Here is a 22,525-nt window from a genome sequence, read left to right as displayed (position 1 = left end):
CCCCAAACCTAATAGAGACTGGATGTATTCTCAATCCGACAGTCCCATCTCTTTACTCAACCAAGTCTACAAATTGTCTAACATGATATTCGCCTGTTCCTTCTTGTGCAGGTGTGCGGGTAGGGAAGCAAGTGTGGAATAGACTGCAAGAACTCTGTTTATGCTCTCCTTCATAATGAAAATGTGGATGTGTCATCAATTTTTTCAGCTATGGGGGGGGGGGGGAGACTACATCTCTATACTACCCCAGTGTGTCAAAAACATGTTTTCATCTTATGAGCTGGCACCAAGAAAGGAGTCTGTCAGAGGACCCCCCATTTGGATGATGTGAGGGACTTCTATGGGTTGGGTGGGAATTTTTATGTTTGGTGCTCATAATTTTTAACAGTCTTTGGTGGACCAGGTGGTGAGGGTCTGGTGGGAACTGTGATGGGAGGGAATGGCAGTGAGTTTTTGTTTTTGTTAATTTTTATGATTCTTTTATTTACATGGTCTATATCTGAGAGGCCTTATTACCTATTTGAGCAATACCATGACCATTTAAATGCAGAACCCCTGAGCTAGCAATGTCCTTGTTTAACTCATTTGTGTAATCCATGTTCTACATCTTTGTCAGTCCTTGTTATTGATACCAAACTGCTCTAAGATGCAACGCCACAAATATACTCTGAAATTTATCCTTCATACCTTTATAGTAACTGGGTGGCTGCTCGATTTAAGCCTACCAAGCCTTGGATTCTATTGGCTTGGTGGGCTTGTTCATCTGCTCTGTCTATGCAACGACTATACTCAATTGACTGCAGTTGATATTGCTGACACAATACCGTAGGCTGTGTATATTTTTGTTTGTGCATTGAAATTGAAAAAGTTAATAAATACAATAATAAAAAGAAGTGTGGTGAATTATGATCAGGAGAAAAGTCATAAATTGCACCAAATTTATTTAAATAGATTATCTATTGTAAGAGTAAGTCATCACTGTGTTAGTCTTGAAATCCCTCTTACAGCAATTGTTCTTTTAACTTATTAAAAAAAAATCATGTTACATTCTGCTATATCTGTGCAGAGAATCTCACCCTATGTCTGAAATAGTTTGGGGGACTTCACTTATCCAAATACAAAATTCTCTAAAAAGTATCATCGAGCGGAACAGATGGTAGCCTTGCTCAATGTCAGTTAGTGACCATACCTATCATTGTTAGTGCTTCATCCCAAAATCTGGACACTGTCAGGCAGGACCCCCATATTATCGTACATGGTGCCTCTTGAATTACAACCCCTAAAACACAGGGAAGAGAGAGATGGATAGATGGTATGTAATGTCATTGGGACTAGAGATGAGCGAACAGTGTTCTATCGAACTCATGTTCGATCGGATATTAGGCTGTTCGGCATGTTCGAATCGAATCGAACACCGCGTGGTAAAGTGCGCCATTACTCAATTCCCCTCCCACCTTCCCTGGCGCCTTTTTTGCTCCAATAACAGCGCAGGGTAGGTGGGACAGGAACTACGACACCGGTGACGTTGAAAAAAGTAGGCAAAACCCATTGGCTGCCGAAAACATGTGACCTCTAATTTAAAAGAACAGCGCCGCCCAGGTTCGCGTCATTCTGAGCTTGCAATTCACCGGGGACGGAGGTTTCCGTCCGGTTAGCTAGGGCTTAGATTCTGGGTAGGCAGGGACAGGCTAGGATAGGAAGGAGAAGACAACCACAACAGCTCTTATAAGAGCTAAATTCCAGGGAGAATCTTGTCAGTGTAACGTGGCACTGACAGGCTCAATCACCGCAACCCAGCTTTCCCAGCATCCTGAATGGAATACACTGACAGTGTATTCCCGTATACCCTATATATACACCCCAAATCCCCGTTCCAACAGTGTGCCCCCCCACCTTCACCCCAGAAATACCCTGCAACTCCCCTAGCAATAGAATTGGGGCTATATACACCCACTATTTTTGCTACTGCCATATAGTGCCATTGTCTGACTGGGAATTCCAAGAATATATTGGGTTTACAAATACCCTCATTTCTTGCTACTGCCATATAGTGCCATTGTCTGACTGGGAATTCCAATAATATATTGGGTTTACAAATACCCTCATTTCTTGCTACTGCCATATAGTGCCAGTTTCTGATTGGGAATTCAAAGAATATATTGGGGTTACAAATACCCTCATTTCTTGCTACTGCCATATAGTGCCATTGTCTGACTGGGAATTCCAAGAATATATTGGGTTTACAAATACCCTCATTTCTTGCTACTGCTATATAGTGCCTTTGTCTGACTGGGAATTCCAATAATATATTGGGTTTACAAATACCCTCATTTCTTGCTACTGCTATATAGTGCCATTGTCTGACTGGGAATTCCAATAATATATTGGGTTTACAAATACGCTCATTTCTTGCTACTGCTATATAGTGCCAGTTTCTGACTGGGAAATCAAAGAATATATTGGGTTTACAAATACCCTCATTTCTTGCTACTGCTATATAGTGCCTTTGTCTGACTGGGAATTCAAAGAATTTATTGGGGTTACAAATACCCTCATTTCTTGCTACTTCCATATAGTGCCAGTTTCTGACTGGGAATTCCAATAATATATTGGGTTTACAAATACCCTCATTTCTTGCTACTGCCATATAGTGCCAGTTTCTGACTGGGAATTCAAAGAATATATTGGGGTTACAAATACCCTCATTTCTTGCTACTGCTATATAGTGCCATTGTCTGACTGGGAATTCCAATAATATATTGAGTTTACAAATACCCTCATTTCTTGCTACTGCTATATAGTGCCATTGTCTGACTGGGAATTCCAATAATATATTGGGTTTACAAATACCCTCATTTCTTGCTACTGCCATATAGTGCCAGTTTCTGACTGGGAATTCAAAGAATATATTGGGGTTACAAATACCCTCATTTCTTGCTACTGCCATATAGTGCCATTGTCTGACTGGGAATTCCAAGAATATATTGGGTTTACAAATACCCTCATTTCTTGCTACTGCCATATAGTGCCATTGTCTGACTGGGAATTCCAAGAATATATTGGGGTTACAAATACCCTCATTTCTTGCTACTGCTATATAGTGCCTTTGTCTGACTGGGAATTCAAAGAATATATTGGGGTTACAAATACCCTCATTTCTTGCTACTGCCATATAGTGCCATTGTCTGACTGGGAATTCCAAGAATATATTGGGTTTACAAATACCCTCATTTCTTGCTACTGCCATATAGTGCCAGTTTCTGACTGGGAATTCCAATAATATATTGGGGTTACAAATACCCTCATTTCTTGCTACTGCCATATAGTGCCAGTTTCTGACTGGGAATTCAAAGAATATATTGGGGTTACAAATACCCTCATTTCTTGCTACTGCCATATAGTGCCATTGTCTGACTGGGAATTCCAAGAATATATTGGGTTTACAAATACCCTCATTTCTTGCTACTGCTATATAGTGCCATTGTCTGACTGGGAATTCCAATAATATATTGGGTTTACAAATACCCTCATTTCTTGCTACTGCCATATAGTGCCAGTTTCTGACTGGGAATTCAAAGAATATATTGGGTTTACAAATACCCTCATTTCTTGCTACTGCTATATAGTGCCTTTGTCTGACTGGGAATTCAAAGAATATATTGGGGTTACAAATACCCTCATTTCTTGCTACTGCCATATAGTGCCATTGTCTGACTGGGAATTCAAAGAATATATTGGGGTTACAAATACCCTCATTTCTTGCTACTGCCATATAGTGCCATTGTCTGACTGGGAATTCAAAGAATATATTGGGGTTACAAATACCCTAATTTCTTGCTACTGCCATATAGTGCCATTGTCTGACTGGGAATTCCAGGAATATATTGGGTTTACAAATACCCTAATTTCTTGCTACTGCCATATAGTGCCTTTGTCTGACTGGGAATTCCAATAATATATTGGGTTTACAAATACCCTCATTTCTTGCTACTGCCATATAGTGCCAGTTTCTGACTGGGAATTCAAAGAATATATTGGGTTTACAAATACCCTCATTTCTTGCTACTGCTATATAGTGCCTTTGTCTGACTGGGAATTCAAAGAATATATTGGGTTTACAAATACCCTCATTTCTTGCTACTGCTATATAGTGCCTTTGTCTGACTGGGAATTCAAAGAATATATTGGGGTTACAAATACCCTCATTTCTTGCTACTGCCATATAGTGCCATTCTCTGACTGGGAATTCAAAGAATATATTGGGTTTACAAATACCCTCATTTCTTGCTACTGCTATATAGTGCCTTTGTCTGACTGGGAATTCAAAGAATATATTGGGTTTACAAATACCCTCATTTCTTGCTACTGCTATATAGTGCCTTTGTCTGACTGGGAATTCAAAGAATATATTGGGGTTACAAATACCCTCATTTCTTGCTACTGCTATATAGTGCCAGTTTCTGACTGGGAATTCAAAGAATATATTGGGTTTACAAATACCCTCATTTCGTGCTACTGCTATATAGTGCCTTTGTCTGACTGGAAATTCAAAGAATATATTGGGTTTACAAATACCCTCATTTCTTGCTACTGCTATATAGTGCCATTGTCTGACTGGGAATTCCAATAATATATTGGGTTTACAAATACCCTCATTTATTGCTACTGCCATATAGTGCCAGTTTCTGAGATGGGAATTCAAAGAATATAATGGGCTTACAAATACCCTCATTTCTTGCTACTGCTATATAGTGCCTTTGTCTGACTGGGAATTCAAAGAATATATTGGGGTTACAAATACCCTCATTTCTTGCTACTGCTATATAGTGCCTTTGTCTGACTGGGAATTCAAAGAATATATTGGGTTTACAAATACCCTCATTTCTTGCTACTGCCATATAGTGCCATTGTCTGACTGGGAATTCAAAGAATATATTGGGGTTACAAATACCCTCATTTCTTGCTACTGCCATATAGTGCCATTGTCTGACTGGGAATTCAAAGAATATATTGGGTTTACAAATACCCTCATTTCTTGCTACTGCTATATAGTGCCAGTTTCTGACTGGGAATTCAAAATGCGCAAGGCTCCCGGAAAGGGACGTGGACGAGGCCGTGGGCGAGGTCGGGGGAATGGTTCTGGGGAGCAAGGTAGCAGTGAAGCCACAGGGCGTTCCGTGCCTACTCCTGTGGGGCAGCAAGCATTGCGCCACTCCACAGTGCCAGGGTTGCTTGCCACATTAACTAAACTGCAGGGTACAAACCTTAGTAGGCCCGAGAACCAGGAACAGGTCTTGCAATGGCTGTCGGATAACGCTTACAGCACATTGTCCAGCAGCCAGTCAGACTCTGCCTCCTCTCCTCCTATTACCCAACAGTCTTGTCCTCCTTCCTCCCAAAATTCCCAAGCTTCACAGAACAATAACCCCAACTGTCCCTGCTCCCCAGAGCTGTTCTCCGCACCTTTCATTGTCCCTCAACCTGCCCCTCCACGTCGCGATTCCACGAACCTAACAGAGGAGCATCTGTGTCCAGATGCTCAAACACTAGAGTCTCCTCCATCTCCGTTCGATTTGGTGGTGGATGACCAGCAACCCACCCTCATCGACGACGATGTGACGCAGTTGCCGTCAGGGCATCCAGTTGACCTGCACATTGTGCGGGAGGAGGAGATGAGACAGGAGTTGGAAGAGGAAGTGGTGGATGATGAGGACACTGACCCGACCTGGACAGGGGGGATGTCAAGCGGGGAAAGTAGTGTGGATGTTGAGGCAGGTGCAGCACCAAAAAGGGTAGCTAGAGGCAGAGGCAGAGGTCAGAAGCTTAGGCGAAGCCAGGCCACACCCGGAATCTCCCAAGATGTTCCAGTTCGTACCCAGCCCCGAAAAACTCCCACCTCGAGGGCACGTTTCTCAAAGGTGTGGAGTTTTTTCAAGGAATGCGCCGAGGACAGATATAGTGTTGTTTGCACAATTTGCCTCTCGAAATTGATTAAGGGCTCTGAGAAGAGCAACCTGTCCACCACTTCAATGCGCCGTCATTTGGAATCCAAGCACTGGAATCAGTGGCAGGCAGCAACAGCAGGACAAAGGCCGCCTGCCGTTCACGCCTCTGCCACTGCCACTGCCACTGCTGACTGTGCTGGCGATGCACTCCAGAGGACGAGCCAGGACACCACTTCATCTGCCTCCGCCACTTTGTTGACTTCTTCCTCTCTTCCCCTGTTCCTGTCTTATCTCCTTCTCCTGCACCATCAGGTGCTTCTTTACAACAACCCACCATCTCTCAGACATTGGAGCGGCGGCAGAAATACACCGCTAACCACCCACACGCGCAAGCCTTGAACGCCAACATCGCTAAACTGCTGGCCCAGGAGATGTTGGCGTTCCGGCTTGTTGAAACTCCCGCCTTCCTGGACCTGATGGCAACTGCGTCACCTCGCTATGCCGTCCCTAGCCGTCACTACTTCTCCCGGTGTGCCGTCCCCGCCTTGCACCAGCATGTGTCACTCAACATCAGGCGGGCCCTTAGTTCCGCGCTTTGCACAAAGGTCCACTTGACCACCGACGCGTGGACAAGTGCATGCGGACAGGGACGCTACATTTCACTGACGGCACACTGGGTGAATGTAGTTGAGGCAGGGACTGCTTCCCAAACTGGCCCGGTGTACCTCGTCTCCCCGCCTAACATTCCTGGCAGGGACACGAGAAGAACACCCCCCTCCTCCTCCTCCGCCACCGCCTCCTCCTCCGCCACCGCCTCCTCCTCCGCTGTTAGATTGACCCCAGCTACGAGTTGGAAACGTTGCAGCACTGGCGTTGGTAGACGTCAGCAGGCCGTGCTGAAGCTGATCAGCTTGGGGGACAGACAGCACACTGCCTCCGAGGTGAGGGATGCCCTCCTCGATGAGATGGCAATATGGTTTGAGCCGCTGCACCTGGGCCCAGGCATGGTCGTTTGTGATAACGGCCGGAACCTGGTAGCAGCTCTGGAGCTTGCCGGACTCCAACATGTTCCATGCCTGGCCCACGTCTTCAACCTAGTGGTGCAACGTTTCCTAAAGAGCTACCCCAATGTTCCAGAGCTACTGGTGAAAGTGCGGCGCATGTGCGCCCACTTTCGCAAGTCGACAGTAGCCGCTGCTAGCTTAAAATCTCTCCAGCAACGCCTGCATGTGCCACAACACCGGCTTTTGTGCGACGTCCCCACACGCTGGAACTCAACGTTTCAGATGTTGAATAGAGTGGTTGAGCAGCAGAGACCTTTGATGGAATACCAGCTAGAAAACCCTAGGGTGCCACAAAGTCAGCTGCCTCAGTTTCTCATCCATGAGTGGCCATGGATGAGCGACCTTTGTGACATCCTACGGGTGTTTGAGGAGTCCACAAGGAGGGTGAGCTCTGAGGATGCGATGGTGAGCCTTACAATCCCGCTCTTGTGTGTTCTGAGAGAATCCCTGATTGACATCAGGGATAACTCAGATCACACAGAGGAGTCAGGGATAGCATCCGATCCGTCACAGCTGGAGAGTAGGTCCACACATCTGTCCGCTTCATCGCGTTTAATGGAGGAGGAGGAGGGGGAGGAGGAAGAAGAGTTGTCCGATGATGTGATGGTGATACAGGAGGCTTCCGGGCAACTTCGAATCGTCCCATTGTTGCAGCGCGGATGGGTAGACATGGACGATGAGGAGGAAATGGAGATTGAACTTTCCGGTGGGGCCAGAGGAGTCATGCCAACTAACACTGTGGCAGACATGGCTGAGTTCATGTTGGGGTGCTTTACAACCGACAAGCGTATTGTCAAAATCATGGAGGACAACCAGTACTGGATCTTTGCTATCATTGACCCCCGGTATAAAAACAACATCTCCTCTTTTATTCCGGTAGAGGGGAGGGCCAATCGCATCAATGCTTGCCACAAGCAATTGGTGCAGAATATGATGGAGATGTTTCCAGCATGTGACGTTGGCGGCAGGGAGGGCAGTTCCTCCAGTAGGCGACCAAGTTCTCACCGGTCCACACAAACGAGGGGCACACTGTCTAAGGTCTGGGACACCTTGATGGCACCCCCTCGCCAAAGTGCCGCCACGGAGGGTCCTAGTGTCACCAGGCGTGAGAAGTATAGGTGCATGTTGCGGGAATACCTTTCCGACCACAGCCCTGTCCTCTCTGACCCCTCTGCGCCCTACACGTATTGGGTGTCGAATTTGGACCTGTGGCTTGAACTTGCCCTATATGCCTTGGAGGTGCTGTCCTGTCCTGCCGCCAGCGTCCTATCTGAGAGGGTGTTCAGTGCAGCCGGTGGCATTATCACTGACAAGCGCACCCGTCTGTCAGCTGAGAGTGCCGACCGGCTCACTTTGATAAAAATGAACCACCACTGGATAGAGCCTTCATTTTTGTGCCCACCTGTGTAAAGCACCCCAACATGAAACTCCATGTCTGTGCTCAACCTCTCCAATTCCTCCGCATCCTCATACTCATCCACCATAAGCGTTGCACAATTCTGCTAATACTAGGCTCCCTCCACCCTGATTTCCCCCAACTCTGCTGGTTAGAGGCTCCCTCCACCCTGATTTCCCCCAACTCTGCTGGTTAGAGGCTCCCTCCACCCTGATTTCCCCCAACTCTGCTGGTTAGAGGCTCCCTCCACCCTGATTTCCCCCAACTCTGCTGGTTAGAGGCTCCCTCCACCCCGATTTCCCACAACTCTGCTGTTTAGAGGCTCTCTCCACCATGAATTGGTCCAAACTGGGGTTTTTAGAGGCTCCCTCCACCATGAATTTGCCCAAACTGGGCTGGTTAGAGGCTCCCTCCACCATGAATTTGCCCAAACTGGGCTGTTTAGAGGCTCCCTCCACCATGAATTGGTCCAAACTGGGGTTTTTAGAGGCTCCCTCCACCATGAATTTGCCCAAACTGGGCTGGTTAGAGGCTCCCTCCACCATGAATTTGCCCAAACTGGGCTGTTTAGAGGCTCCCTCCACCATGAATTGGTCCAAACTGGGCTGTTTAGAGGCTCCCTCCACCATGAATTGGTCCAAACTGGGGTTTTTAGAGGCTCCCTCCGCCATGAATTTGCCCAAACTGGGCTGGTTAGAGGCTCCCTCCACCATGAATTTGCTCAAACTGGGCTGTTTAGAGGCTCCCTCCACCATGAATTGGTCCAAACTGGGGTTTTTAGAGGCTCCCTCCACCATGAATTGGCCCAAACTGGGCTGTTTAGATTCTCCCTCCACCATGAATTGGTCCAAACTGGGCTGTTTAGAGGCTCCCTCCACCATGAATTGGTCCAAACTGGGGTTTTTAGAGGCTCCCTCCACCATGAATTGGTCCAAACTGGGGTTTTTAGAGGCTCCCTCCACCATGAATTTGCCCAAACTGGGCTGGTTAAAGGCTCCCTCCACCATGAATTTACCCAAACTGGGCTGGTTAGAGGCTCCCTCCACCATGAATTTGCCCAAACTGGGCTGTTTAGAGGCTCCCTCCACCATGAATTGGTCCAAACTGGGGTTTTTAGAGGCTCCCTCCACCATGAATTTGCCCAAACTGGGCTGGTTAGAGGCTCCCTCCACCATGAATTGGTCCAAACTTGGCTGTTTAGAGGCTCCCTCCACCATGAATTGGTCCAAACTGGGCTGTTTAGAGGCTCCCTCCACCATGAATTGGTCCAAACTGGGGTTTTTAGAGGCTCCCTCCACCATGAATTGGCCCAAACTGGGCTGGTTAGAGGCTCCCTCCACCATGAATTGGTCCAAACTGGGGTTTTTAGAGGCTCCCTCCACCATGAATTTTCCCAAACTGGGCTGTTTAGAGGCTCCCTCCACCATGAATTGTTCCAAACTGGGCTGTTTAGAGGCTCCCTCCACCATGAATTGGTCCAAACTGGGGTTTTTAGAGGCTCCCTCCACCATGAATTTGCCCAAACTGGGCTGGTTAGAGGCTCCCTCCACCATGAATTGGTCCAAACTGGGCTGTTTAGAGGCCCCCTCCACCATGAATTGGTCCAAACTGGGGTTTTTAGAGGCTCCCTCCACCATGAATTTGCCCAAACTGGGCTGGTTAGAGGCTTCCTCCACCATGAATTTGCCCAAACTGGGCTGTTTAGAGGCTCCCTCCACCATGAATTGGTCCAAACTGGGGGTTTTAGAGGCTCCCTCCACCATGAATTTGCCCAAACTGGGCTGTTTAGAGGCTCCCTCCACCATGAATTGGTCCAAACTGGGCTGTTTAGAGGCTCCCTCCACCATGAATTGAACCAAACTGGGGTTTTTAGAGGCTCCCTCCACCATGAATTTGCCCAAACTGGGCTGGTTAGAGGCTCCCTCCACCATGAATTTGCCCAAACTGGGCTGTTTAGAGGCTCCCTCCACCATGAATTGGTCCAAACTGGGCTGTTTAGAGGCTCCCTCCACCATGAATTGGTCCAAACTGGGGTTTTTAGAGGCTCCCTCCACCATGAATTGGTCCAAACTGGGGTTTTTAGAGGCTCCCTCCACCATGAATTGGTCCAAACTGGGGTTTTTAGAGGCTCCCTCCACCATGAATTTTCCCAAACTGGGGTGTTTAGAGGCTCCCTCCACCATGAATTTGCCCAAACTCTGCTGGTTAGAGGCTCAATCCACCCTGATTTTCAAAACAAATGGTGCCAACCTCAACTTACTACAAGGGCCAAATTCACTGCTGATGACAAGCTCTCCTCACTCCAAGTGCCAAATACACATCTTTTAAGGTGTTTTCCTACTGTCAGAGAGGTGGTATTGAGTGTGTAAAGTGTGTAGTTGTTAGGCTGTGATGTTGGGGTAATAGAGGGTCTTTGGTGTGTTAGATGCCCCCAGACATGCTTCCCCTGCTGTCCCAGTGTCATTCCAGAGGTGTTGGTATCATTTCCTGGGGTGTCATAGTGGACTTGGTGACCCTCCAGACACGGATTTGGGTTTCCCCCTTAACAAGTATATGTTCCCCATAGACTATAATGGGGTTCGAAACCCGTTCGAACACACGAACAGTGAGCGGCTGTTCGATTCGAATTTCGAACCTCGAACATTTTAGTGTTCGCTCATCTCTAATTGTAAACAAAGGGTTGGCTTAAAGTAAGAAGAGGAAGAAAGTTTCCCCAAAAAAGTTTTTTCTTAAAAAAAATTTAAAACTTTTAAAATTTGCATTGTCTCCCAATGTTGGATCCTGCCATTCCCATAGATTGCTACAGCTATTGTATATTTCTGACATTTATTGCTAGACCTAAAATATTTATTTGACACCTACATTTTTTATTATACAAGCAGGAGTGTTTTAGGTTAAAGGTAAACTAAAGTGCAGACAGATGAATTCCCTCATGGCTGCACCTCTTTTTTGTAGGTATTGTCAAAAAAATAGAAGCACCCCTTTACACCTGTTCTCCCTTATTACCCAATTTGCTCACAAAGGTGGCCCATCTAAGTGAAGGTGTTTCTTATATGCTGTCAGCCATTGTTGTCAGCCAATTATCCTGTCTGACATCAATGAGGCCATTCAGTAAAGTACTAGCTAGATGCTCCTTTCTACTAATGCCTTTATAGAGGCAGGAATGTTCTGTAGGCCACTGCTGATTTCTCCCTCAAGACATTTACATGTGTGTTAAGTGTTCATTCGGCAGCTATGTAGCCAGGCTGACATGGTCTTCACAATTAAATTCAGTCGTGTTTAATGAAAAGTTTGTTTAGGAGTAACTCCTGTTTTCCCATGGGATCCATTCACCCAGTACACAATGAACAGCTCCCAGCCCTCCTCCTTATTTGAGCTCAAGAAACCTAGGCTGAATTTATTTGTATCTCTTGTTCTTTCTTTTTTTATTCTTCAGTACTGTTTAACTATTGTAACTTTGGTTGCTGTATCTGTACAGTATAACTATTATATCGTCTTCGGTGAACATCCTCCGCCAAAAAGCATTCAACTAAGCTTTTGAGTGATGCCATTCTATCAGGTTCATAAAAATCTTATTTGTATATTTCTGGGTTTGGTAATTCACTTAGCAATAACTTATTCATCTAGATTTATTAAAGAGAACTTGTGACATTTATATATGCAGTCCTATCAGCAGGAGCTGGTCAGATTGATTCATGGTTTTGTTGGAAAAGTTTCAGTTCAATTTTTAACTTATTGATCTAAATATCCAATGGATGGGCCAACTCCTTTGTCGACAGCCAATGCTTGTGCATACTTCTGCAGGGAAAGTTATCAGAACCTAAATACGACCACCTAATGGACTCCTAATCCGACAATGAATAAATGACAGATTACCCTGATTCTGTTGCCACTAAATTATATATCAATCTGCTCAGTTCTTCCTCCTCTATAATCTACACTCACCGGCCACTTTATTAGGTACACCTGTCCAACTGTTCGTTAACACTTAATTTCTAATCAGCCAATCACATGGCGGCAACTCAGTGCATTTAGGCATGTAGACATGGTCAAGACAATCTCCTGCAGTTCAAACCGAGCATCAGTATGGGGAAGAAAGGTGATTTGAGTGCCTTTGAACATGGCATGGTTGTTGGTGCCAGAAGGGCTGGTCTGAGTATTTCAGAAACTGCTGATCTACTGGGATTTTCACGCACAACCATCTGGTTCGAGCTGATAGAAAGGCAACAGTGACTCAAATAGCCACCTGTTACAACCAAGGTAGCCAGAAGAGCATCTCTGAACGCACAGTACGTCGAACTTTGAGGCAGATGGGCTACAGCAGCAGAAGACCACACCGGGTGCCACTCCTTTCAGCTAAGAACAGGAAACTGAGGCTACAATTTGCACAAGCTCATCGAAATTGGACAATTGAAGATTGGGAAAACGTTGCCTGGTCTGATGAGTCTCGATTTCTGCTGCGACATTTGGATGGTAGGGTCAGAATTTGGCGTCAACAACATGAAAGCATGGATCCATCCTGCCTTGTATCAACGGTTCAGGCTGGTGGTGGTGGTGTCATGGTGTGGGGAATATTTTCTTGGCACTCTTTGGGCCCCTTGGTACCAATTGAGCATCTTTGCAACGCCAAAGCCTACCTGAGTATTGTTGCTTACCATGTCCATCCCTTTATGACCACAATGTACCCAACATCTGATGGCTACTTTCAGCAGGATAATGCGCCATGTCATAAAGCTGGAATCATCTCAGACTGGTTTCTTGAACATGACAATGAGTTCACTGTACTCCAACAGTCACCAGATCTCAATCCAATAGAGCATCTTTGGGATGTGGTGGAACGGGAGATTCGCATCATGGATGTGCAGCCGACAAATCTGCGGCAACTGTGTGATGCCATCATGTCAATATGGACCAAAATCTCTGAGGAATGCTTCCAGCACCTTGTTGAATCTATGCCACGAAGAATTGAGGCAGTTCTGAAGGCAATAGGGGGTCCAACCCGTTACTAGCATGGTGTACCTAATAAAGTGGCCGGTGAGTGTACTCTGTAATCACACATAGAACCGGAAATTCACCATGATGGGTTCGCTTAGAAGGGATTTATTCTAAGCTTGGCAACAGCATGACCAAAAGCTGCGGTCATGTCAGGGAGAACTGTGTAACTCTACAAAATCTGCACAGTCTTCTTACCCATTGCTTCGCTTAATTCTTTCTCCCTGTTTACATCTTGGGAGACAGATTTGCATATTCTTCCCATGTTCCTTTGCAGTGGAGCAACTATGGCTGTATAAGTCTCCACACACCTGAGAAGGTGGTCTCTCCCTAAGGAGTGACGTTATCCCCACAATCTGGTCTTTCAGCCTCTCACTTAAACCAAATCAGTTCTCTCTAGGCTGTGCTGATGAAGTCCAAAGAGACAGAAATGGAGCCGTCCGTAGGTGAGAAATTGATTTGGTTATAACCTCGCATCATGCAGTAAAGGCTTCTGGGAAGTCGGGCATGTTGTTCAGGGTGCTTGCTATAGAGGGCAGCATAACAGAGGCACTGTCTTCCTGTTTACATCTTGGGAGACAGATTTGCATATTCTTCCCTTAATTCTTTGAGAGCAATGTGTGTGAGACAGAGAGGTCATAGGGAGCAGTCTGTATAACTGATCATTTGAGTTACAATCTGTGAGAAAAATAGTGAGCAATCTGTGTACCAGAGGGGACCTGGACAAGTGGTGTAACAGAGTGGGGCATTGCGAACATACCGTACAATAGAGCATGGGCAGCAGTCTAGAAAAGTGATGGCATGAGAGCAGTCTGTTTTACTCAGGGAGTAACCTTATGGAGCCACCTGTGTGAGACAGGGATGTCTGCCTATTCTAGTCTCAGGGTCAAGGGTGTCTTGAAATTTGTTGTAATTTGTAAGGAAAGTTTTTCCATCTTCCTGCAGAACAGGACAGGTCTTTCACAGTAAGAGATGCTTTTTGTAAGTGTTCTCCACATTGACCAAGAGATGAGGACTGAGGATGAGGACTGATTACTCATAATTCAATGATAGAGTATTACAAAAAGTGTTTCTCTAAACTAGATAACTGCTTTAAAGGTCGAAAAGTTTCCAGCTGAACATAGGCAGTGTTCCATCCCCCGCAGGTACATAACGAAAATATAATCATCTGTCCTGTCATGTTTCTGGAATGCTGGAAGCCACCATAAACCCATTCTGGTGGTAGAATGTATATACAGTATATCTAGTGTCTATTCCCTAAGTTCTGAAATATACATTAGTTCCAGTGTTAATTGTAAATACCTGCGGAAAGTGCAGACAGCAGTAAAACTAATGGGAATATGTTGGACAGTAAATGTGACACAGGATCCAGACTTAACAAGTGAACGTGCCTTGGTCAGCTGTCAGGCTCTTCACGCTCTACACTTTGTAAAATCTCATATTAAGCCCACCCTGAGAGTATGTGCCACAGTCCAAGAATATTTTTTTGACAGGTCCACCATAACAGTCCAGCGTTGCATCACTAAAGAAAGGAGTCTGTAAGGCAAAGTATGCCTCAAGACAAATGCAGGATTCAAGAAACATAAACGTATTACATTAACAGTTATTTGGAAAACCAGGTGTTTGGAATAAGAGAAAGTGAGAAGAAAATCTGGAGGGAAAATACAGAAAAATAAGAGCTAGGTTTACGTGGCAGAAACTGGCATTGATTTTAAAGCAGATTCAACCTCAAAATCAGCATCAAATTCTGCCCTGAACCTGCCTCCCATTGTTTTCAAAGAAATAAATCGTCCGGTTCAATGTTGCTGTGGATTACGCATCTGATCAGCTGCAGCACCCACGGTGCAAGACACTCAAATGTTTCACCCCATTCATCTGGGGATTATCCGCGATCAAAAGCTACCGCTGAAAGTCAGAGGGCCAGAAAATGAAAAGGAATTTGAGGTGGAAATCCACCATCTGAATGGGTCCTAATTGGAAAAGCAGGAAATTGAACAGCACGGTGGCTCAGTGGTTAGCACTGCAGCCTTGCAGCGCTGGAGTCCTGGGTTCGAATCCTGCCAGGGACAACTTCTTCAAGGAATTTGTATGTTCTCCCCGTGTTTGCGTGGGTTTCCTCCGGGTACTCCATTTTCCTCCCACACACCAAAGACATACTGATAGGGAATGTAGATTGTGAGCCCTATATGGGACAGTAACTGTCAATGTCTGTAAAGCGCTGCGGAATATGATAGCGCTGTACAAGTAAGCATAATAAATAATAAGTAAGCATAATAAATAATGAGTCTAAAGCTGGATATACACGTCAGATATACTTAAGCCACAACCATCATCTAACGCAGTGGTCCCCAACCTTTTTTCCTCCAGGGACCAGTTTCAGCAAGACAATTTTTCTATGGCCCGGTGGGGGTGGGAAGGGGTGTGGTTGGGAGAGGGGTTAAGCATGGGGGTGTAGATTAGAATCATGTACATATGAAAACACAAGAGAGAGTGCAAACTGACGGACACTGCAGGTTATGAAGATGGCTACTGATGTCAGACACTGTTATGAAGATGGATATTGATGACGAGTATCACTTCTAATGCTGCTATTAACTTCACTACAGCTACGTTACACATCACAGGGACAAGTGACGTGTAATGTAGTTGCCCAAAGTTTGGTAGGTGAGTGCGGGGTGGAGCCAAGACCCGCTGCATGTCTTGCATAGTACTAGAATCCCGGACATACAGCGGATCCCGGCTCAACCCCGCACTTTGCTCACCTTATCCCGATGAGCAACAACCAAGCGTCAGTGTTGTGGATCCTGGCTCAACCCTGGGCACTTGCCGGCTCCACAGCAGCTGCTGACTCCTCGCCGCTGGTACGCGGACCAGTGAAACATGCCCCGCAGCCCGGTACTGGTCTGCGGACTGGCGGTTGGAGACCCCTGGTCTAACGTGTATGGAGGCCTTCCAACTCTCCCTGATAGCAGATATCGTGGAGTTGACTATCAACAGCTCAATCCTTTTGTTTATGGGGAGTTTAGCAACTAACAAAGCGGTCTGGAAGTGATTCCTTCCCTCTGCCAGATTAGTAAACATTCACAACTCGGCTAAGCATGAATGTATCTTAGGAAATCAAGTAACTTAGTAGATAAGACTGGATAAAGACATCAAGTCCATCAAATCCAATCTATAAATCTACCAAGTTTATACAGAGGAAAGCAAAAAAGAACCCCACAAGGCTGACCCCAAATGTGTAAAGTATGCCAAGCATAGAAGGATACCCAAGCTGGTCATTGTAAGAAAAATATTATAAACCTGTGCTTAATATTGAAAATATATACTATAATATATATAATATATATAATAATTTACATGTTCTTATACTTCAAAAGGATCACTCTTCTAAAGTGGGCTTCTTCTTACTAAACTCTCCTTTCTACAATCTGTCCTGAATGCAGCCACCAGACTCATCTTTCTACCAAACGGGTACACATGCATCTACTTTGTGTTAGTCAATGAACTGGTTGGCCATCCATTACAGTATACAATATAAAATGATCACACTCACTCACCAATCTATTAATAGCGCTGCACCCCCCTATATCTCCTCTCTCATCACTGTCGACTGTCCTAACCATCCTCTATGATATTAGACTTGCATCCTACGTTATCTGAACATCTCACTCCAGTGTCCAAGACTTTTCTCAAGTTGCAGTGATACACGGGAATGCTTTACCCCGGACAGTCAGATTAATACCAAATACAGAAGCTTCAAAATTGCCCTAAAATCATATCTGTTCAGGCAGGCTTATCACATGACCCGTTCACAGTGTAGTGTGCGGACATGTAGAACAATAACATTTCTTATCCTATTCAATCCTTCCTCCTGTGTTCCTCAGATCCTGTCCTTTCCATCTAAAAGTTACACTGTTCTCCTTGCTTTTAGTGTCTGTTCATGTGTCCTCTGATTTGTACAGTGTTGCAGAATATGTTGACACTATATAAAAACATTATTTATTATTATTGTATAAGTGTTTATGTTAAACATAATTTGAGAATTTTACATTTTTTTTTTATTTTTCGATGTCACTAGTTTTTTTACACACATATATATATATATATATATATATATATATATATATATATTTTTTTTTTTTTTTTTTTTTCTGTAAAGTTCCAAAATATGCCATTTTCACTATGTCCACTAAGCCAAAAAATTGACTGGTGCTTGCCAATACATTATGGTATCACCAGTGGTGAACCTAGCCTCTCTGCTGCCTGAGGCGGACAGTCAAAAGATGCCCCCCCCCCCCTTCCTCCACAGACTCGATATCGGGGGGTGTTCATCTTTTGATCGTCCGCTAGCAGTAACATTACAATGAATACAATGCAGTAAGATTTTGTGCAGTAATACTGACAGGAGACGTCTTCCCACATTTCCCGTCTCTTTCCTTTGGACCGTCTTTTCAGAGGTAACAGTGTTTACGGGGAGGTAGGTAAATAGGCCGCTACCGGCTGGGGATACTCATTTAATAAATACACTTAAAAATAGTGATACATTAATTTTATCATTTTTGATATACTGTTGATTTATCCCCTGGACATGTTCTTTGAGTCCTGTTTTCCCTGAGCTCCTTTCTTTTCAGACCTAGATGCTTTTGGTATTTCCATGAAGTTTAAGTGAATTTGAGTCCAGTTTGGTTTTAGTGCAGCTGTGAATAGTTATCTCAAACAAATGTCACCGTAGTTATATAGTCCTGTCAATGCATAACTTAGTGCTAGTAGGACCAATGCGTACATTTACTGGCAATCCCGCTTACAAAGCATGTAGAGGCTCAGGGAATCCTTCTTATGGATATTTGCATTAATGCTTGTTTCCTTTTAGTTTGCAGCACATCTGGTGAAGCTGGGCTACCCCCGAGTTTGTATTCTGGATGGTGGAATGAACAAGATGAAGCCAACGGGTCTACTTACTGTCCCATCCCCTCAGATATGAATTCTGAGATGGGAATGCACTGGACACCTTCTTAATATTCTACATCCACAACATCATGAGCCTTGACAGATGACAACAGCTTTCTAAAGGGATTGTTATTTTTCATTTATTTAATTCATCTTTCCAATGTCATACATGTAGCAAAGGGACTATAAAGTTTTTGGGTCAAAACAAGAGTAAGTAAAGACTACACTCCATTCAGCTACAATACACCCTTTCTGTGATGGTGATGAGCTTGATCATGATCTTGTATAATATTCTTTTATAAAGTGTAGATATTCCATTATTTACTTAAAACAGTAACATAGAATCAGGTTTTAGTCTTCTAAATTTAGTTAATCCCTATACTCCAATTTCAGATGTTGCAATGAAATGCTCCTGTCAAGTTGATGTGGGGTATTGAATATTGGTGCAGTGTTCACACTTTGATTTCAGTGGAGCAAAGGTGGACCAACCAACAATTCAAAGGAAATCTGCCATGGGGGAACTAACTATTGCTTAAAATATTAATGACCTATCTGTAAGATCATTGAGGTTTTCGGCACCTGACAACCACAGCCATTAGCTGTTCATGCAGAGAATGGAGCAGGAAGCAGGCAGGCATCTTATAGTAAGAATATGATTTAAGATAAAATAACACAATTATGTAATGTAATCTATTCTCTATGGATATATAGTTACTATAAAGTGTGTGTGCATTTACAATGGATATGACATGTGCACTAGATATAGAATTCTGGAAAACTTAAATTGTGTGTGAGAAGTGAAGAAATCACATTGTGAATCATGAAGAACCTGTTTACTTGTCATAAAGTTAACATGTAATAAATATGCATTACATTGGATATTGAATAAAGATGTGTATGGGATTGAACATGGGACACAGATTGTTATGCTAATAAGCATCATGAAACATTACATGCTAGGGCAAGTGCTAAATATTGGAAGGTATATGATTCTAGAAGCATCTGCTAGGCACTCCTGCACAATATAAATAGACCTCTGCCACTAATACTGTGAATGTAAGATGAACAAGTGGTCCTCATCTATGATGCGCTTCTTGTTTACTTGTCTAGAGTTTTTTTAGGGGATTGTGTTCTCCTCACCCCAATTAAACTGGCATTACATACGTGAAGGTGTTTGTAAATGTCTGTTCCAACCCCTACCTGGCATTGTAATTGGATTACTAGTAGGAAGTATAGGTCAGCAATGTTTTATCAGTGGGGATCTGACCATTGTTCAGTGCAGTGAAATCTTCTTTATCCTTCACATATACACCATATACACTATGCCTGGTAGTGCCGCTTGTGTAATACCGCTTTTGCCATACAGTTTACCAGTTCATTATACTCCCAATGATAAAACATTCATCCTTAGAATTTGCCATCAGTATTGTGGACATGTAAGCTTATTACTGCACATTGTGTTACGTGCTCCCGTGCTGTATATAAGTATATAGCAACAGCTCATCAGGTTTACATGACAGTTATCACAATAGATCTAGTGACGTGTAATGGAAATCTTTGCTGCCATCACTTGAATATTTTCTTCTTTAATAAAGATATCCATACCTCTTTTTTTTTTTTTTTACAAATAGTGTGATGTGATTTTGTCTCCGTCTTTAATCCCAATGGCAGCCACTACTATTCTGTAGTATGTAGGGACATTATTTTTGACAGCATGGTGGCTATGCTGTACACTTTCTTATCAACAAGTTTGGAACATGTCAAAAGTATGAATTTGTGCATAAAATGCTGATGTTATTGTGTAGTCTTCCCAGTAATTTGTATAGCCGGGATTTACAAGCTAGTGGATGAGTTATTGATCTAATAATATTACTATAGAGAGATGTCAACCTGTTATGTGCAATCCAGTACACAGTGCACCAGTATCAGACTTCGGTGTCCGCCTGTAATCTAGGGGCCATGCTGTTTGGAACACATTGATGATACAAGTCTATGCATTTTTACATGTCACCCATTTCAGTCCGGTAATATAGAGAGAGAGAGATTTTCTTGAGATATATATATATATATTAATTATAGAAGGAGAAATCTATACATACTGGCACATTTTCCTGCATAGGGAATGCTTCTCTCATATCTCCTCTATGATATAAAATGCAGTAAAGTGTAGTAGTGTCTCTTTGTGTGTGGTTTATCAAAGAACCCTCTAAGTCCCACGAGCCGAGAAGGAAAACATCATAGTGAGTGTTTTATCATACTGGTTACTACTGGGGATTGGTCAGATTTCAGGCGCCACAGAACAAAGCCAGCATTATTCCTAAAATCTTCCTCTACTACTTTCTATCAAGCTTATATTCTATGCTGTATTCTTTTGTGGCATTACTCTAAATTCTACTTTTCCAGAACCCAACAATTATATTTTGTGTTTAGTTGTTGCACTGGATTTTTCGTCATACCGTATCCATTTAGGAAGCTTAGAACAGGAGCCGTACAGGAGTTGTATGGATTAAGTCTTGTTATTGTAGTAACTATGTAGTGTTATCTAGATACGCAATACAATGTTCTGATTCTTTGGTTACCGTATGTTACAACATTATCATCACAGCACAACTGTAATACCAAACACTTTATTTTTCTATCGGAACAGACCACCTTTTGTCTGGCTCTCATAACTACACTTGATGTTCTTCCCACAACGTAAGATTATAAGAGGAAAGTATTGTTTTCAGATAGCAATGTGCTCAACCTTGTATTTAGGATAAAAAGGGACTACAAATTAAGAATATGGTCCTGACCGTCAAATCTAGTGCTATCACATAGTAAAGTTGGGCATATGGTCTCGGGGAACAAATGGCACTTGGGGTCAAAGCTTTAGGGGCAATTTATTATACTATAATGGCTGTAGTAATACAAAAGTAAGAGCCGATCCCCAATGTAGCAGGCATCGGTGCGCATATACATGGAGCAATAATCGGGGCTGTATGAGAACAAACAATTGTTACTGTGGTTTTTCTAGCACATGTAAATGTTATCATTGTTGGCTGCACATCCTGGTTTACACGAGGTTTTATGCTGCCAAACACTGAATTTTTATACCTGCATATAAGATGTGATTCTTTTGCTCAGCCGATTGCAGGAACATTGAAATGGGGTAATGGTTGGTATTCAAGGTACGTACAAATGTCCAAGGTATGAACATTGTCATAGGTATCAAATGGATTGGAATGGATTCCGTCAAATAATTCTGGGGTTGTAACATTAACTTGGACAAACCAAAGCAGAGAATAACTAAGCCAGTATGACATATATAAGAGAGAGGTGGCCATAAACTGTGCATATTCATGTATGGGAAACATATTGGTGTAGAAGTAGCAGAATATTCTAGAAATATTGCCAGGTTCATAACTATAAATCCATGGTCAGACTTTTATCCACTAGAAGTAACAGAATGAATGACAGCAAGCAGAGATCTAGAAAACTGTGAGGAATTGATACAGAAAGTATATTGAAAAATTGTACAATTTTTTTATTATACAAACCATAAAATTTGTTTCTTAATATTGGTCTGAAAGTGGCCAACCCCTTTAAGTACGGTTAGGTTTTTCTTCTAGAAGCATAGATTCCTTCTTATTGAAAGAACATTTAAAAACATCAGAAATTGTTCTTTAAAAAGAAAAATGACAGAAAGTAGACAACAAGGAACGAAGTCCACCACATATATTTATATAGGTGTACATTAAAAGATTGCCCAGTATGGACGCCCCCTAGCTGTAGGTCCTATAATTGACATAATTACCAGGGTTTCAGACATGGGGCCTAACAAGTAAGGGTGGACACTTCCATGAAGATCTATGGTGAAATAATGATACCTATGGATAATAGAAGTGGATGTAGAAAACTGAGAGTATCTTCTGGTACATCATTATACTTGCATGTGACATTGTCAAAATTACTTTCTTCATAAGTTGATGTCACAGTGTACACAGTGACCTTTTTTGTGTGCATTATGCATGTTCTATGACAGGGGTAGGCAACCATTTTTATTTTTTAAATTAAAAAAATCACAGATGAGGTCCTCGGAGTGCCGCACAATAATTGTAAGGCTGACGACCCCTAAACTAAAGTCATATACCACAACCCATAACACAAGGCTGCTGCCACCAGATACTTCAGGACACATG

General features: G+C 43.4%; 1 protein-coding gene across 1 annotated transcript in view; it reads left to right on the top strand.

Annotated features, from left to right (window-relative positions):
* TBCK (TBC1 domain containing kinase) overlaps window positions 1–19,940 on the top strand; it is a 202,627-nt gene extending 182,687 nt beyond the window's left edge. Inside the window, exon 26 of the mRNA XM_075286109.1 lies at window positions 18,268–19,940. Coding sequence (XP_075142210.1) covers window positions 18,268–18,378 — 111 coding nt within the window. The 3' untranslated portion in view covers window positions 18,379–19,940. The remainder of the gene's footprint in view (window positions 1–18,267) is intronic.
* Window positions 19,941–22,525: the final 2,585 nt, after the last annotated feature.

This window comes from Leptodactylus fuscus, chromosome 1 (assembly GCF_031893055.1).
Source record: "Leptodactylus fuscus isolate aLepFus1 chromosome 1, aLepFus1.hap2, whole genome shotgun sequence".
Lineage (NCBI taxonomy): Eukaryota > Metazoa > Chordata > Amphibia > Anura > Leptodactylidae > Leptodactylus > Leptodactylus fuscus.
Note: the sequence above shows the minus strand (reverse complement) of the source record. Positions and strands in the feature narration are given on the sequence as shown.